Genomic DNA, 18,310 nt, shown 5'->3' on the forward strand with positions numbered 1-18,310 from the left:
GGAAATGAAACTTTTTAATAAAGCATCTATTGTAGTACTTGTGTTAGGTGCTTAATGAATTATTAAAGTGCATGTCAAGCCAATAACTTTATTTATAATTATGGATTAAGTGGGGATGGTTTTATGAGAGTCCATCGGGTGAAGATTAAAGTGCGTGGCCTGTCATGTTTGTGTCAACAGGATCGTCTGTCTTTTTCAAGGATCTACTTCCATGGGGTTTGCATTACACTTTGCAATTTGCAGATTTTTGGCCGCGTTCACCAAACAGGTCTGTGAATTGAACCCAAATAAATTTGCAGTCACTGATGTCGGATAGGTAGCCAGATTATGTAAAACGGAATGTGAGTACTATCTCCTAACCAGTATTCTGAATTCCTAAATTAAGGGAGAAGCAAAGCTGGGAGGAAACACCAAGTGGACTTTCAGAACCAACATGTTTCCCATTATTTTGGATGTTGTGGGTGGAATATGCATAACTTTAAGATTCTTGAGCTGGAAAAGGCTGTGGTTTTTGATGCTAGATAAAGTATCCATGGACACTTTGAGCCCCATTTTAAAGGAGGCGAACCTCTGCACAAATATTAAGGTAGTACACAATGGACTGGAAAAAAAGGTTCAATCAAGCATAATTTATTAGAAATAAGTACATTATTATTTTGTGCAATAGTGCAGGGTTCTTATTGCTGTAGCTAATATGAGCTGTCACAAGAAAGTCAAACCTTTGTATATCCTTTTAACTTTTTAAAATTTTAGTTATTTTAATGGTACATGGTTTATTAATTCAGTAGAATCCCCAGATAGGTCTAAAATGTCACCTCTAGAAACACCTTTCATAAACTGCTGCAATATTTTTCAGATTGAAAGCTCTTAACACTTGTGCAATTTTTCCAGTATAAATCATTTTGCAATATTCATAAGGTGTTGAATTTAAAGCAAATGTAATGATGTGAAAGAAGAACATTTAACGGACACAGACCCCGTCCCATCTATTCAGCCTTGCCAAATTTTTCATATCCTTCAATTGCTCACAGAGTTTAAGATGAAATCTTCCATCATTTTACCTTTTTAGAGCGATGAGTCATTTTATGACCATGTCTGTTTATAGTAATTGATGTTTAGCAGATTGCCTTACCACAAAATGTCCTTCTACAGAAAACGTAGAATAAGGGGCAGCCGTACCAACTCTGCATCAAGCATTCAGCAGCATTTGACATAAATATGTCAACAGCAGTTACTGCTTGGCTATTAGAAATGTGCAGGGATATTTATCTATCACATAGGTACTCTGTGATTGTATTTTTCATTAGGAGTCTGTATGACATTAGCGCTTTGTTTTCTCAGAGCACATTTTGACTTTTTGACTAGATGATGTCATGTAAAAGCAGTATGATCAGCTAGCTGGGTAAAATGGCAGCAGGTTAAGTATGGGTTAAAGTAAAAGTATGTACACCTGCATATTTTAATTCCAATAGTTGTTGACAGTGTCGCCTGTACAACTTGTCATTGTTTCTAACGGTAAGAGCACACATCATGATGCATCACATATTTAGATGTCATACGTTTTTCAGGAACATGCAGGACCCTATATTCTGGTTTCATGATCAAGCCAACCCTGGCATCACCAAGAAAGATGGCAAATATCACATGAATTCCAGATGTGCTTTTGTCGGATGATAAAATTAGCACTCTGACAAAGAGGTGGTTGGTTTTGTGTCAGCACTTGTTTATCTAAGCTCTTGCAGGTTCATGTTTATCTCTTCGGTAATGCTGTGTGTACACCTTAAAGTAGTTCTAATACCCAAACTTTTTTTTGTTTTGGATGAATTTATTGTTGTATATGTCCCAGCTGTATAGATAAACCCTCTCATTTTGTCCTGGTGAGGACTGACCATGTGATGGGATGTACACATTTTTAGAGTTGTCCCTTTGAAGTGTAGGTAAGGGGAAATCTTCCAATGGCAAGGACTTCCAAGAGAGGACTGCCTCCCAATTTTGAAGATATGTCCTTGCACTTTCCCCAATGGAGAAAAAAAACAAGAACCTGACAGTTTTTAGTAATTCCCTATTATTGGTTAAACCTTTGTTGTCACCTTTTGGTCTTCAGTCTTCCCCAGAGTCTGTCTTCCATAATGATTTCATCTATGGACAAAATATTAAGCTTTGGTTTGCATCAGTCTGGCTTTATATATTCAAGTACTGACTGAGAATTCCTTAGACAGAAAGAACAGCAGGTCAATGTTCTTCACCAATAAAATCATTGAAAAAGCCGACAACTTTTCTAATAGTCCAATTCTCAGTACTTTATTTTGCTACTGGAAAGCTCTGACAATGTTAACCTGCAAGAAGAATGTAATTTCTGGAAGCGGGTGAAATGTATAAGACTACCGTACATCATGTGGAACTTTTATGTTTTCCCAACATGTTCGAGAGTGGATTGGATAAAACTACAGATCCCACTGCAAATGATCATTTCACCTGCAAATAACTAGTTCCAACAGGGTGTTAAGAAAGACCTCTGTTTACCACTGCAGAACCCTTTGCAGATCATTCTGATCTCCATGAGGAGGGAGCTGCAGACTTTGTGGAAGAAGGGGAGGTGGAAGATTTGATTGGTAACCACTATGAGTGGTTACTGATCCACTGATTTTCATATTTAAAGGGTTATTAAACCCTCAGCAGTTTTTGCATATATCTACTGCTAGCAAGCAGTAGATATATACAAAAACATAGTGTGTGTGTCTGTCCGTCCGTCTGGCCGGCCCGACACCCACGCATCACCTTAAAGAGTACCTGCCACCACCATCTGCTATCACATGGGGGGGCTTACAAGCCCCCCTATGTGATAGCAATCAAAGTAGAGTAAAAAAACAACAGTTTTTAAAATTAAATAAAATAAATCTAAAAATAATGTAAACCTTTTTTTTTTTTTTTTTACAGTCCCCCACGTCAACACGCGTCGGGTGTGGCTATGTATGAAAACAAACAAATGCGCTACACATGTTGGGTATCGCCGCTCACACCAGAATGAGAGCAATAATTCTAGGGCCAGTATTTTTGGGTATCTCTAAATTTATGACCTGTGGGGGCTTTTAAAGCGTCGTCTATGGTCTTTTTTGGGGGGTACTGAAGTTTGTTGCCGTTTCACGGACAATTTTTAACCTGGGCATGTTGGGTATCTATTTACTCGTTGTAACCTCATCTTTTAATTTTATTTTCAAAAAATTGGTATTTTATTGTGTTTTTGGGTTTGATAAGGAGTTGCGCTAATAACGTCCAACATAATTTGCAACTGCCACCATTCTATTCTATAGGGTCTTGGCTTCCAGAAAATATATAATGTTGGGGGGTTTTAAGTAATCTTCAGGCCTAAAATGTGGAATATAACATGGGTGCAGAAAATGAAAAAAAGTCTGTCATGAAGGGGTTAAACATACCTGTGTCTTCGCCGTGCCCTCCTGTCCGAACATCTGAAGGGTCTTGGGCGGCCGCAAAGGATCTTGGGGAGGGCGCATTTGCAGTTCAGATGTTCGGCCGGGAGACGAGAAGAGACACAAGGTAAGTCTCTGGAGCAGTGTGCACCCGTACAGACTCTGTGGGATGTCAGACAAGAGGAGGACAGAGGAGTCAGCGCTGGATCAGAGACTCACACCAGTGCTGGAGGGACAGCTGAAAAGGACAGTAAAGAAGATGATCGCATCAAGAGGCATCATTTAAGGAAAGTCCTTAGAGTAAGATTGGGAAGAGGAAAAAAAAATATGACTTTAATGTCACTTTAACCCCTTCACTGCCCTGCTGGTGGTTTATTTTTTTTTCTTTAAAAGTGATCATTTTGTTTTAGAAAGAGCATACAAACTGGTTCTGCCACAGATTTAAAAAAAAAATGACAGTTCAAATTCAGTAAAACTTTGCTTAGGATAGCATTTCTGCTCATCTACCTAGTTCTGTTCGATTACATCAAAGAGAATCAGGATAATATTGTAGTTATGTGTGATTACAGTAATCTGCTGTTAGGGTTCAACCAATCACCTTGTAGCTTTGCATGTAATCTATTTTGGAATGTTTTATAGGATGGGACAGAGAGTCAAGTGCAAGTCTTTTACCAACGGTAAGTGTTAAAGTAAATTTACACGTCTAGTGCTATAGATTATGTAGGGACACATGTCATAGAAGGAGATACACGATAGTTGCAGAAATAGAGAGGTCCTTTAGTAGAGGTGAAATGCTGAATTTAGTTGTGTGTTGCCCCACCCAGTTGGGCCTCTATTGTGGAAAGTTTTAAATATTTGACACTCTGAGGGGTGTATAAAGATGAGGAGAGATTGAAGCTAAGGCATAAAATGGACCCAATAGAGAAGAAAGGGAAAAATAACAAGTAGTAGGAAGGAACATAAACAAGGGATAGGAAGTGGGTGGTGATAGGGGTCCTCCTAGTCTGTCCTGTATCAAAGACGTAGGGGGTTATTCACTAAAGAGCCATAGGATGTAGCCAAATGTTAGGCTAATCCGTCGGCTGCAGACACCCTTTGGTTCAACTGAACTGAAGGGCTGCTATATGCGCTATTCTCAATAGTGCGTACAGCAGCCGAACTAAACAGCCGAATGCACATGCTTCTGCTCGGCAAAGCTGAACAAAGAGCCGTAGGGGGTAGAATGGTCTGCCGAAGTGGATCCAATTCCCGATTGTTAAATAATAGAATAAAAAAAAGCATGGGGCTCCGTTATAGGTCTGGTAGGAATTTGAAGGGGGACCCCAAAAACATGGGGTCCCCCCTAAAATCCCATACCAGACTCCTAATCCAAACAGTGGCCTGGCGGAGCAGCTCGAAAAACGATGGACGATGCCTGCCAACTGACCAAAATAAAAAAAGGCCCGCCGAACACCTGCAGTAAAATGACAGGTCCGACCCGAAGGTAAACAAATGGGTGGAGCAAATCCCAGCTCAGTATCCCCAAATGGCATGTAAACAAATAGGTGGAATGAGTCATAGGACTTGCACCGCCTCTTTGTTTACATACCATTTGAAGACAGAGCTGTCATGGAATGAAAACAGATGAGGCGGAGCAAGTCGTGATGTAATTTTGCGTCGGGTATTTGGCGGTAGCAGACAAGTTGGTGGGCCTTTTTTTTTAATTATATTTCAGTGACGAGTTGGCAGCTGTTGTTCGTGACAATTTTTTTTTGGGGGGGGGGGGGTTTAAAATTTTTTTTTTTTTTTTTTATAAGGGACTTGTCAAAAACTTGTGTTTTTTCACTCTACAAGAGTTAAAGCAGACTTTTACACTCAAAAATCTAATTCTACCAATGCATCCATCTATGATGATTAATTATAACATAGACATGTCAGGTGTAAAATGCTGTGATTATGAAATACTTACACTTGCAGAGCATTCACTTCCTGCTTCGAAAGGGCAAAATGACTTCAGTTTGCCAAAGCAATGCGCACAGGGATTGCCTTATCAGCAGAGCATTGCTGGGAAATCTCATCTGTTATCTCAGGGAAAGGCTCCTCCCCTGAGATGGTGTGCATGGTCACATGCCCTAGTCACATGCCAGAAATCAAGGAAGTAAAAGGGAGAGCTAGTAATCTGCCCTTAGTAAACATGGCCACTGTCAGAAGAAAAGAGAAATAAGGTATGTAAAGAATACAAAGCTGGCAAATATCTAGAAGTATGTGTTGTAGATTGTCATTACTAAACATTTCTAAAGGTGTGTTTGTTGTTATTTTAAAAAGGTATGGGTAAAGGTCCGCTTTAAATCTTAAAAATGCATGTATCTTAACTATTATCAAAAATGTAGCTTATTTGTGTATCAGTCGGCTACAGGATTTTGATGGATGAAATATGCTCATATTCCAGCCGTGTCTCTACTACATATATCCCAGCGACAATAATAGGGGAAAGATGGCTGCAATAGCCACTACACCCTAGGCATGCTTCGATTTGCTGGATTGCAGTCTGTGTTCCCTGGGTGCAGCATTATGGTCACCACACTTAACTGATATACACAGCCAGCTATACCTGCAGTGAGGCCTGATTTAAAAAAAAAAGAACAGAGGCACAGTGTGGATTTTAATGTATGGGGGTGTGGATAAGGGCAGAGACTCGACCACTAGTAACATCGGGCAACCAAAGGGAAGGGGGCAGCTCCCACTTCCCCTCCGCTTTACTCACTTCAGTTGAGCAAAACCATAAAGGGGTCGCTAGGGACAGTGTCACAACTCCCCTGGATAGCACCCTGCAGCTAACCACATACCAAGGTGGGCACCTAACAGAGATTGTGCCCAAAGTGTTATGGTAGGCTGGCCCTGTGCCTTCCATCCGGCAGAGCCCAGTTGCTGAGGGACACTGACCCGGAAGCTGCAAAGTTACCATGGATAGTCACAGCCAGAGAAACCTCTCTGAATCTACCGTTGTCCTATACTACAGGTGAAACTCGAATAATTAGAATATCGTGCAAAAGTTCATTTATTTCACTAATGCAACTTAAAAGGTGAAACTAATATATGAGATAGAGTCATTACATGCAAAGCAAGATAGTTCAAGCCGTGATTTGTCATAATTGTGATGATTATGGCTTACAGCTCATGAAAACCCCAAGAACCCCAAATCCACAACCTCAAAAAAGTAGAATATTACATGCAATCAATAAAACAAGGATTGTACATAGAACAATATCGGACCTCTGAAAAGTACAAGCATGCATATGTACTCAGTACTTGGTTTGGGCCCCTTTTGCAGCAATTACTGCAATTACTTTTGCACGATATTCTAATTATTCGAGTTTCACCTGTATATGCTCAAGAAATAAAGGTTTTGCCTTCACATACGCTGACATGCTGCTGCTGCTAAATTTGGCCTAAGCATCAATGACTTCAGGTTACAAAAGGGTTAATAGAAAATTGTACTTGGAAATCAATTTAACATGTTGACAGCTATGGTCTTGTTGCACAGCATAAGATGGTCTTTAAATTTGGGGTTATTTTTTCCTAAAATAAAAAAATACCTGGAATAGTTTGCATTGTTTTCATGTCAAGGGAATGTTATTTTATCATCTCGGTGTAGACGTAAGATTGAACTTTTGTGGTGGCCTTACTGAGACCTAAGAGAAGCACATGTTCTACATTTTCTGATGAATGATGCCTGACTGATATCAGCACTGGGGAAGCTATTGGGTGTCCGCGTGTTCTTGCTAAAATGTTACACTATATGAGAGAGCAGCATGAAATGTGATCCCAATGATAGGTATGCTGGATTTGTGTTCCTGCAAAACCTGCCACTATTTATTTGTAGTGACTTAGAAACATTGCCCTGAACTGCAAAAAGCACACTGCTCTACATTGTGGTGTCTTCTAAGCTTATAGTCCCATAGGCCTGGCTTCAAGTGGGAAACGTCACCTGTATATTCATGATTCCAAGGACAAGTCCACTTTTACTTTATCCTCCGTACCCAGAGTGCAGCGTGCCATGTTAAATCCTTACCTTCCTCCTTGTTTCAGCAATACTCATTGTCTGACTCTGCACGGCCTTGCCACCAAAAAATGTCTCTGACTCATATTATTAGTTCATATCTACCCCATGCATTGCTATTGGTGAGCTAGATTTCCATGGCAGGTAATGTACTATGGATTATGTCAGATTACACTCATTCCCACAATTTCATGGCAAGAAGCAATCAGTTATGGTTATTATGATGCATGTAAATCCTCAACTGTATATTTTGGACAACAACAAAAAATGTCATTTAGTTTCCTTTTATTCACTTATATGGAGGATACACTTTGTGGCTATTTACATGTATTTTTATTATGGAAGGATGTGCCCCCTAGTGGATTTATCACGGAGTGCTTTATATTGGTGGATTTATCACGGAGTGCTTTATATTGGTGCTCTTTGTTGTCCACTGAATATTCTACAATATGCTAGTTGTCTGGAAGTTTCTGGCTCCAAGCACACCCCCTGTGACTAGGGGGGCTGCATTGCTAGCCATTTCTGAGAATACTAGTTGTCTGACTTCAATACATTAGACCTACTGACAAAGAACAAAGTGTGCACAAAATGAAAGCCTGAAATCTATATTTTGAACCTTGCTTTTGGGTCATAAAGTACCAAAGCAATCAGCATGACAGCCAGCCAAGCAGCATTTTCAAAGGAGAATCTGCAATAGTAGCCTCCATATTTTTCTCATGAAAAGTTTATTTTCAGTACATGCTTCAGTACATTCAGAGATCCTCATCCGCAGCTTTGTCTTGGCATGTTATGACAGCCAGAGAGAGCTAACATTTGCAGAAAGGGAAGACAATGCTTGCGTACATCTCACCTCAGTACAAGGTCTCTTTATCCCTTTTACTGCCACTGTGACAGATACTACGATGAGGCAGTAATGGGATGTAAACACGCCCACAACTGCAACATTAATTGTGATCTTTTTCAATGTTAGAGCTGGCTCTGCCATTTCATCTAGAAGTGATCACTTCTCCATTGGCTTGCTATGTAACCTTGGAACCACAACATTCTTCTTCAGCAGGGAGTGGTGTGAGAAGTTCCCTGGTCTTCTCTGCTAAACCACGGCTGACTGTGGCCGGATGTACAGCAGATCAGAGACTCTGGCTGACTCAGTTTATAAACAAGCGGTGTTATTACTTAGATTGGCTATATTGTTTAGTGATTGAAAGGATTTGTATCCTCTTGTGTCATTTAGTGCATTTTCAATACCATCTGAAATGGAATTTTTTGTGTCTAACCCTAAAAGCTCAACTGAAAGGTTTGTCTCAGCTTGGAGTAACTTCCAGGACTGAGGGAAGCCCTCCCATTGAGCTGTGAAGAGCAGCATGGGATTGAACTTCAGCTTAAAGAATTCTTCTGAAAAAAAATGTTTGAGAATGGCAGTAGCTTAGATGTAACATCGCTTCTTCTTTTCATAATATAGGTTCATTTGGAACAGCCGGCAGAATATGCAACCAGTCATCCCGTGGCATGGATAGCTGTGAGGTCATGTGCTGTGGAAGAGGATACGATACCGCCCGGGTTACTAAAATGGTAAAGTGTGAATGTAAATTTCACTGGTGCTGTGCTGTGCGCTGTAAAGACTGCCTTGAGACTGTGGACGTGTACACATGTAAAGCTGCCAGAGATGCAGTCTGGAGGGAGAAAATGTAGACACCCTGGCCACTATTCTACCTGCTCTGAAGGGCGCATATGCTGTAAATGACTGTGGATTGAAAAGAGTTGCTCTATTCCTTTATTATACCACTTTTAAATTATAATAACTTATATTGTAAATTAAGTCTTATTATTGCAAGTTATTGAAATATATTTGAGCTGTCAAACTATTGAAGATGGTGTAATATTCTCTAAATGTATACATGTATAGGCTGACTTGATGTGTTTTGTATTGAAAACACCAAGTATGATCTGTGCGACCCCATCAAACAAGATGATGATAAATCAGTGCTGTCTCAGTGTACAGAATGTTCATGTTCTAGTTCTAACACTGAACTTGTGTGTACCATCGGAAATGATTTCACATACCAGTAATCAAGTCCTCCTATCTCATCACCTTACATCTGTGAAATAAAAGAGAAATTGGGTTAAGTGGTTATGTCATTTAGAATGTCTTCATCCTTCGTGTTTTTACACAGTCTTGAAATGTGTAGACTGTAACATAAAGCAGTTGTATGTAATTACAATGAGTGTAGCCTCTTAATGAATGTTAATCAGTATATGGAAGCCTGCTATGTCCAATATCTGTTCTGTGTTGCAGCCTGGCAGTCATTGCTCTTCAGTGTGTTTTACCTAGCTGCCTTTATTTAGGAGCAAGCCGGGAGTCATATGCGTCAATGTGTTAAGTATTGTGACTCAAACTTTCACCAACAGGAAATCATGTCCTTTCTGTGACGTTTCACCCCTGTTTGCTGAGAGGCCAAGTAATGAACTTCCCACACTTGAAGTAGTCATGTGCCTATTAACTGTAGAGGGTAGTTCTAAAGCCATTGACATGAATGAAGTGTCTACTGCTTGCTAAAAACTTGTAAACAGCTCTATATAGCTACTGCCAAATGACATGAAACCTTATGTACCTTAATGTGTATGTACACACTATATTAATGTAGCCAGTTCTTGAGAGCTACAGGTTACTGGACACAGAGTGTTATGGAGGAGGTGCAAATGTTGCATGGTATGATGGATAGTAGACCTTACTGCTTCCATCACGCACGCACACTCTTTCTGTTCATGAAGAAGGACTTAGTCAGCAATAATGTTAGAAGGATAATAGAGCGTCATCTTATGTAGCAATCAGACTCTAATTATTACATTTACCTGCCATCAGAATAACTGGTCTCTACCTTCAAATATTTGTGTGGTGATGAAGAAATTCATTTAAACATGTTGCTGCCATACACAAAATGTTTATTTCAAAGAATTGTTTTCTGCTCCTGACGGCAAAATATAGCAGAAGTGAACATCGTTTTCCCATTAACAACAAAATCAATTTGTTTCTGAGAGCAGACAGTCTATTGGTTGTAGATAAATGGTCTTCTGTTAGTCATGCGTTGTTGTGGGCAGCTGAGTGGTTGGGTTCTTCCTGTAGTGCTAGAAAAGTGTCAGATTCGAGTGAGCTGGTGCCACAAGCTGGAAGGGAGTATGCTTTCCACCTTTTCCATGACAAAGTTTAATGGTGCAAACAGGGTGCTCAGGAACTGTTAAAGATTACAGAAGAACGTTACACCAAAGCAGACAACCGTTCAACATTTAAAGTGTTTTTTATTATTTAAAAAAAAAAAAAAAATTTCTTGTTAAAGTGCAAGTGAAGCCAGAACCTTTTTTTCATCTTAGTAGGGGTTACTTAAACTTTTACAACTCTTATGTTGGTCTCCTAAATAAACAGTTGAAAGTGTTTTGTTACATCTGCTTGTTGGGTGCAAAAAATATACCAGAGGGAACATACAGAAAGCACTCCAAATCTTTACCTGCTACATTTATCTGCTGTACCTGGTTCTTGACAGACACCTGAGCTCCTCTCTCCTGTCCAGCACCAGGGACTGAAGATTTAGAGTGCAGTTGTGTTACTCCTGCCAGAAATCTTGTCAGCTAGTAACTTCCTGCACACGCTGACTCTGAGCTGAGAACAATGTAGCTGATAAATCAGCCACCACATAAAAGGACTGGCAAGCTGCAATATATTTTCCTCTTCTTGGGTTTAGATACACTATAAGACCCTTTTGTTTTTCACTTCCTGTGCCAGAGGCAATCCCGACTTAGACAGTTGTCACAGGAAATGAGTGGAAACCTTTTCTGGTGATAACTCAAAAATATTTCCCATCACTTCGATAGTGGAGAAATTTTTTTTTAATCATTTTGGCCTTGCCTGCACTACATGTTCTTTTATTAGGCAGTAAAATATATCTAGTTGTGGCCTCTGTATACTGCAGAAGGTGGCATGGGCCACCTGTAAATATGCTGCTCCCCCTGAATATCTATGACTGGTGTCAATATTTGTAAAACATGTTATTTGAACGGTTATTTACAATAAATAAGCTCAAAATCAAGTTGAAAGATGACTTGCCATTAAGAGCCCCTGTATACGGGTTTCCCATCTCTCCTCAGGTCAGTTCAAATTCATTTTCAATAATAAATGATCTAGTTACATGTGCATCAGGACAACCACATTTCTTTTTAGTGGACTAGCATAACACTTACACACTAAATGGCCTGGCCTGTGTTGGGGGCAACATTCCAAGTAAGGCTAGGCACATAAGGTACGATAAACGTACGATCTGCCTATCTTGCATAGGCAGATCGTACTTGCGATGATCGCAAGCCACGCCCCTTGAGGGGCAGGCTTTCGATTACCGCAATGCCGAACGGGCAGTGTGTGCTTGCGCACACCGGCCCGTCCGGGTTTTATCTTTACAAACATGCTACAGACCCGCCGAACATCGTACGATGCTCGGCGGGTTTTGAAACATGTCCGTAAGTTTAAAGTCGTGCGACCTTACAGTAGTAGAGGTCGCACGGCTTCCACACACCTTACCATAATCGTACGATCGCGGGATTTCCCGCGATTATCGTAAGGTGTGTGGGGACCTTAAACCTGAACATACTGGACACTACTTGTTCTAATCCACCATTATTAACATTTAATAACAAGGTAGAGAATTTGAGACTGCTGCTACAAGTAAAAGGGCTGTGTGTGGTTTAACATCCCAGATTTCATGAAGCACTGACTTTATAGATCACAAACAGGTTGGAGTACGCCAATATTAAGGTAAGAAATACTCACAGCTTTTGCAAAAACTCCCATGAGCTCTGGAAACTGATGTGTGAGAAGAGCCAGCATGGCTGTGAAAGAGCAGAGGCCCGCTGTGAAGAGTATGAAGAAAGGAAGTTCTTTCTTTGGATAGACTGAAACTTCATGAAATGCTAAAACAAAAATTAAGAAGGTTACTTTTTTTAATAATTAAACATGAAAAAGTAATACTTGCACATCTTAACTCCCCAACCCATGTCCTGTTATCATTTCTTTATGTATATATTTCAGATTGTGCCTTGGGTTTTGGTTACATTCCTCTTTCTCTTATTGTGGTTTATGCTTTAAAACTTTAATAAAACGTTTGTGAAACAAAAAAAGGAATACTTGCTGGGAATGTGGGGCAAGAAGCACATCATTGTCTAGGAGGACACATTACTATTATTACCCTGCACACGCTTAGAAAGAATGTTAGGAAGAGGGAAGTCGCATGTAGTGCACAGTCCATCATCTGAAAACATTGTTTAACATGGACGTCACCCACAATTTAGTATGGTAATGTAGTGCGGAGGCTTTGACATGCTTACATAGTTACATAGTATTTGAGGTTGAATAAAGACATTAGTCCATCAAGTCCAACCTATTAGGATCTAATTCTAGGAGTACCTGCACCCCTGTATATTACGGTCCCTTAAGAAACCGTCCAAAAGTTTCTTGAACCATTCCGCATTCTTTGCTGAAATCACCACCTGTGGCAGTGAGTTCCGGACCCTAACTGATCTTACTGTGAAGAACCCCCTTCGGCCCTCGTGCTGGAATTTTTTTTCCCACCAATTTTAGGTGATGGCCTCTAGTTTTTGTAATGGAGTTAATTTTAAACAGTTTATCGCTAATGTTGCTACCACCATTGAACATTTTGTACATGGAGATCATGTAGATCCCCCCTTAATCTCCTCACCTCTAATGTGAACATTTTTAAATTTAGTAGCCTTGTCTCGTAGCTCTGGTCCTCCATACCCCTAATTAGTTTGGTTGCCCTCCGCTGGACTTTTTCCAACTCAAGGACATCTTTTCTTAGTACTGGTGACCAGAACTGGACCGCGTACTCCAGATGAGGTCGAACCAATGATCTATAAAGTGGCAAAATTATAGACTTGTCCCTGCAATACATCCCCTTTTTAATACAGGACAAGACCCTGCTAGCTTTGTTTACAGCAGCCTGGCACTGCAAACTACCTTTCAGTTTGTGGTCTACAATGACCCCCAAATCCTTCTCCATTTCTGACTTCCCCAGCGGCATACCCATAATTGTATAACCCATTTGTTTATTTTTAATTCCAAAGTGCATTACTTTGCATTTATCATCGACATTAAACCTCATCTGCCATATTAATGCCAACTCCACTATTTTATCCAGGTCCTCCTGTAATGTTATAATGTCTAAGTCCGTGTCTATTACCCTCCCAATTTTGGTGTCATCCGCAACCGTTACCCTAAGGAGAACTATGGGGAAAAACACTGACCCTATAGTTCTCTTTAAGGTTTACTGGCGTAAAGTGTCATACACAAAATAATTTTGGGGGGCAGAGATAAGTGTGCAATAGGAGGAGGAGGAGGAGTGGTAAGAGGGGTGTGCAGGAGAATGTGTGGGTTTGGAGAGGGGGTACATTGTTATATAACAAGGCATTGAGCTAGTATGGACGGCTGGACCAATGTATAAGCACCATTGATCCAACGATCCAATAAGATAGTTATTATTAGTGACAATTAGAACTAAGATGGCATTTTTTTTCTGGTAGGACTCTCCACCATCTGGTCCATGAAATTGAGTTATACCCCTCTATATTAGTAGCCCAGTCATGTGTGCTGTCCAGCCAGGTTTCCGCTATACCCGCTTACTGTATCCCATAATGCAGTGCAGGTGCTAGTGAGGGGATGAGGGCATGTCTAAGCTCCTCCCTTACATACAACAGGAACTTGGAGGTTAAAGTATGGTGTCTGCCATATTAGACACTCCCTGATATGGGAATTGGTGCCCACTTATATCCCACTTTACATCAACCCACCTAACTAATTGGGTTGTATATAGAAAGATGGAAAGAGCCTTCTACTAATCCACAGACGTATTAACGTCATCAATTTAGAAAAATAAATGGGTTAGTTCCTTATCTTAGGATAGTGAGCAGAGTCATGCAAATTATCCCTTCATGCCCCTGGGCCAACTGTACATCCAGAACTGCTACTAGTACAGATACATCCCAATATTAGAGAGTCATACAGTATATTCCAAAACACAGCATGTTTGGGGGAGCAACAATAAAGTATAGACAGATTATGGTGAGGTGGGCATAGAGCAACCAAAAATGTATATACTACTCCATGCTAGAGCACAGTACAACGCTATAACGTGCTATATTAAATAGCAGCAGGGGTCACCTCTAAAGCTGGCCATACACCTATAGATTATCTGTAGATTTTCTATGGTCAGATGGAAAAAGTGCAACAGATTCCTCCATCTACGCTAAAACTATGAGGATGGAGGAATCTCCCACTGGGCCAAGCTTCAGTATCTTGCTAGTCAGCCCCGCTGGCTGTCAAAATACCTGAACAATCTGATTGGATGCAGGAATTCTTCAGGTAATTTTGAGAGCCAGCGGGGCCGACTAGCATTGCTTTTTAATAAACAAGAACATTTGCTGCAGTCCAGAGTGCAGTGATTCATTTTCTTTTCTTAGTGATTTCCCGAAGTGCAACGAGCCACACCAGCACCTGGGGATTTCACAGAGGAGCCTTTAATGAGTTACTTTAGCTGGCCCTACATTGTTCTATTTATCTATTTATTTATTTTTGACCGTCTCCTTGGATCAGCTGATCAAGGGTTCCTGAAGAACATGTGGCCAGCTTTACCCCGAGTGGTATACATATATATTTTTAAATTTTCCTTCTATGATACCAGAATGATTATCCCCTATTTCAATAAGCTGGACACCATCATAACGTGCGTATCTAAAGATCTGGTACTTACATGGAAGTAGTTCTCTGTCTGCGGTCTCTGTACAGATGGGGTAAGGATAGAAAAGGTGACCTTTTTCCAGTGGATAAGGAATCATTCTGAATGCTGGAAAACAAAGCAAAGCACGTTGATATTGACAGAGGTCTAGTACCACTAGGCTGAATAAATAAAATAGAGATTAGCATGCAGATTTTATTTCTCAGACTATTCTCATTGCTGAATAGTCATCATTCTCACCATGCCTACATCAGGGTAAGAAGAATAAACCAAACTAGGTTCGTCTAACAATATTAAATCTTCTGTATTTTACTGCTGTAGAATCTTGAACCTTCTCTGAAATCATCTATCATTCCATTCATTTCTCCAAGGAATACATTGTGCACCCATCTCTCTGTGTACAACATAACACATGAATCCTTATTGTGATCCGACAGCCTGAGATGAGAAATGTTTTCAAAGCTCTGTGCGGTATCTTAACCAATACCAGTACTAGGTCTGACCGCTGATGTGCGTATTACCACATGGCATGTCATCAGATAGGTGTTTTGGCATACAGATGTAGATGATGAATTTATGAAGATAAAATGCCCCAATTCAGAGGGAAAATCAGGTTCCTGCTAACACATGGCATTCATTTGTGGCACATTAATCACAGACGGCTGAAATATATTTAGCAGGGACTAAAACGGCATGTATGGTATATAAATCGCATACAGCTGCCTTCTTCAGTAGAATGCTGAACGTATACAGTGCCGAGTCACAATGGACACTGGCCTACAGAACATCCTCTCACACAATGAACGGCCTTCAGACCTACACTGGTTTTCAGCACATGTAGCCAGCTGTCATGAGTGATGCCCCATCATAATCACTCTTCAAGGAACCCATTACATCACATGCCCCCAAATTGAAGACAGACAAGACTGCTGCCACACAAGAACACTCCCATTCTTCTTCGTTATCCTCTCTGGCTATTCAGCTGCATTTTTAAAGCACAACTTACAAAGACCTCCTAATGAAACATTTGAGACCCCAATATCAGAATTAGCAGGGAGATGATGTCAGCATTCTTCATACAAAGGTAAGAAGTCACTGTAAGGTATGAGAGGACACAAAAATCCTCAATGATCAAACACCTTTTCCTTCAACATGCACATGTATGTTGCTAAATTGCATCTGAACGCAAAATGTAATATATTAGCACTTACCAGTCCTGAGATGTGGTGTCACTAGAGGAAATGGCTGCATTAGTTTTCTTTTTTTAGCCTCATTACACCTGGTGATCCTGCAAATAACACTTCATGTCCCTTTGTGTCTACACTCATTCCTCCAGTGCATCTACGGGGGGCAGGTTGGACGTCAAACACGCCTGCCTTTGTTTATCTCCATTACATGGTAGAGAAGTATGGCCGCGATTTCTTTTTAAAGTCTAACACTGAAGTGAACCTTTTTTTTTTTTTAAAGTTTGATAGAGTGGAGAAGGATTAGAACACTGGTCAGGTTTTTATTGCTGTCTGGGTCCTTGTTACGGAGATTTATCCTCTCCACTTGTCCTGGTGACCCGTATCACTGAAACCAAACAAAATCAAAGATTATTCCTGTTTTGGTGACAACCCAAATGTTTGTATTGAGGGGAAATCTTCCAAAGCGGGACTCTAGTACTGGTGACCCTGCTGACCGCCAGGGATTTCCTCTCCTCGCTTCCTCCTGTGGCTATCAGACAGGAAGTGAAAGGATTTTTCCAGAATGGGACAGAGAAGGCAAAAATATGCATTTCTGAAAAGATGAAAAAGGTTTTTCTACACTTGCTGAAAATGGTCTGAAAAAAATGTAAACTAATGCAGCCACCAATGTGGCTACAGCACTGGTAAGTTGCAATATATTAACTTTTTTCAGGTTTCTATACACTATAAATGTGAATAGGAGTCTGTTGGTACAGACAAACTGACCCAAGTAAATGTCACCCATCGTTCTTTATCCCATAGTCTATAAAGCACACACTTAAGTGTGAATGTTTCCCAACTGCTTCCCATAATTGGCTTCCCTGACTCAACACCCTAAACATGGTCCCAACAATCAACCAGTTTATAATCCTAAACCTTCCACAAGTGAAAGAAAACCTTCAGTGAGAGACATTTAGTCGGCCACTGCTGACCTTTTATTCGGAAAATGCTAACAGCCCGGCTATTATGACAATACTTTGGATTTAGTACTCAAGTCCTTGCCCGGGAACAGGTATGCAAATCAGGTGAGTCAGAGGAAGGTCAGAATCCTTATGTGCATACTTCTTCCAGGTCACCGATTCAAAGTACTAAAGCAATAGGGCAGCCAGGCAACTAGCATTTTTGATGGAGAGGTCAGCAATGGTAGCATGTTTCTCTTCTGACAGGCTTTCTTCAACATTCACACAGTAAAAAAGGCGGCAAATAAGCATGTACTAGACATAGTTACCTCATAACAAGTTCAAAGACGTATCTGGTTTATTACAATGGAAATTGGTTTTGTCTTGATGCCAAAGACCATTTCAATCAACTAAAATGTGTATTAATGTAAACAGAATGTAATGTGGAGGGGTTACCAAATATTGGGCACACTTATTGGATGGACTATCACACAAACGTCCTCCATGTTATGATGAAGTGTTCTGATCTCTCCCAGAAAGGTAGAACTTCTAAGCAACTCCCAGGAGAATGGTTGGAAGTCAGCACAGCGGACTAGGGCGAGCTGTTCCTTGTAGGCAAAGAGCCACATGCAAATAGGTAAGTAGAGCTGACCGCAAGGTTTCCTGCCTCTTGGAGACTTCCGTACATGAGAAGCCGACACAAAGGGCCTCTTTTCTTCAGGACAACTAGTGAAAGGTGACACTAGAAATGTCTCAGGCTGATTTAAACTTACTCGCTGGAGAAATAAATCGCCAGGTCGTATGCTCCAAACATAATTAGCTCATATTTAAAATGCTTTCACATTTTATGCTAAATATCTTATACACTGGTAATATAAATGGGGGGAAAAACCAGGAGAGAGAAGGGGGGGGGGGGGGGGGTTTTCTA

At 40.5% G+C, this 18,310-nt stretch overlaps 2 protein-coding genes across 5 annotated transcripts in view; one reads left to right on the plus strand and one right to left on the minus strand.

Annotated features, from left to right (window-relative positions):
• Nucleotides 1-9,219, plus strand: part of WNT2 (Wnt family member 2) — a 59,868-nt gene extending 50,649 nt beyond the window's left edge. The window contains exon 5 of the mRNA XM_018573962.1: nucleotides 8,927-9,219. Within this exon, the coding sequence (XP_018429464.1) occupies nucleotides 8,927-9,156 (230 nt within the window). The 3' untranslated portion in view covers nucleotides 9,157-9,219. The remainder of the gene's footprint in view (nucleotides 1-8,926) is intronic.
• Nucleotides 9,220-10,367: 1,148 nt separating this feature from the next.
• ST7 (suppression of tumorigenicity 7) overlaps nucleotides 10,368-18,310 on the minus strand; it is a 99,624-nt gene continuing 91,681 nt past the window's right edge. For 3 of the 4 annotated variants that reach the window (XM_018574092.1, XM_018574085.1, XM_018574107.1), the window contains exons 13-15: nucleotides 15,273-15,365; nucleotides 12,281-12,420; nucleotides 10,368-10,697 (exon numbers count right to left, since the gene is read on the minus strand). In XM_018574092.1, the coding sequence (XP_018429594.1) occupies nucleotides 10,602-10,697; nucleotides 12,281-12,420; nucleotides 15,273-15,365 (329 nt within the window). In that variant the 3' untranslated portion in view covers nucleotides 10,368-10,601. The remainder of the gene's footprint in view (nucleotides 10,698-12,280; nucleotides 12,421-15,272; nucleotides 15,366-18,310) is intronic. The other variant, XM_018574101.1, reaches the window with a different exon arrangement.

Source organism: Nanorana parkeri, unplaced genomic scaffold (genome assembly GCF_000935625.1).
Source record: "Nanorana parkeri isolate BGI_ZX_2015 unplaced genomic scaffold, ASM93562v1 scaffold49, whole genome shotgun sequence".
In the NCBI taxonomy this organism is placed as follows: domain Eukaryota; kingdom Metazoa; phylum Chordata; class Amphibia; order Anura; family Dicroglossidae; genus Nanorana; species Nanorana parkeri.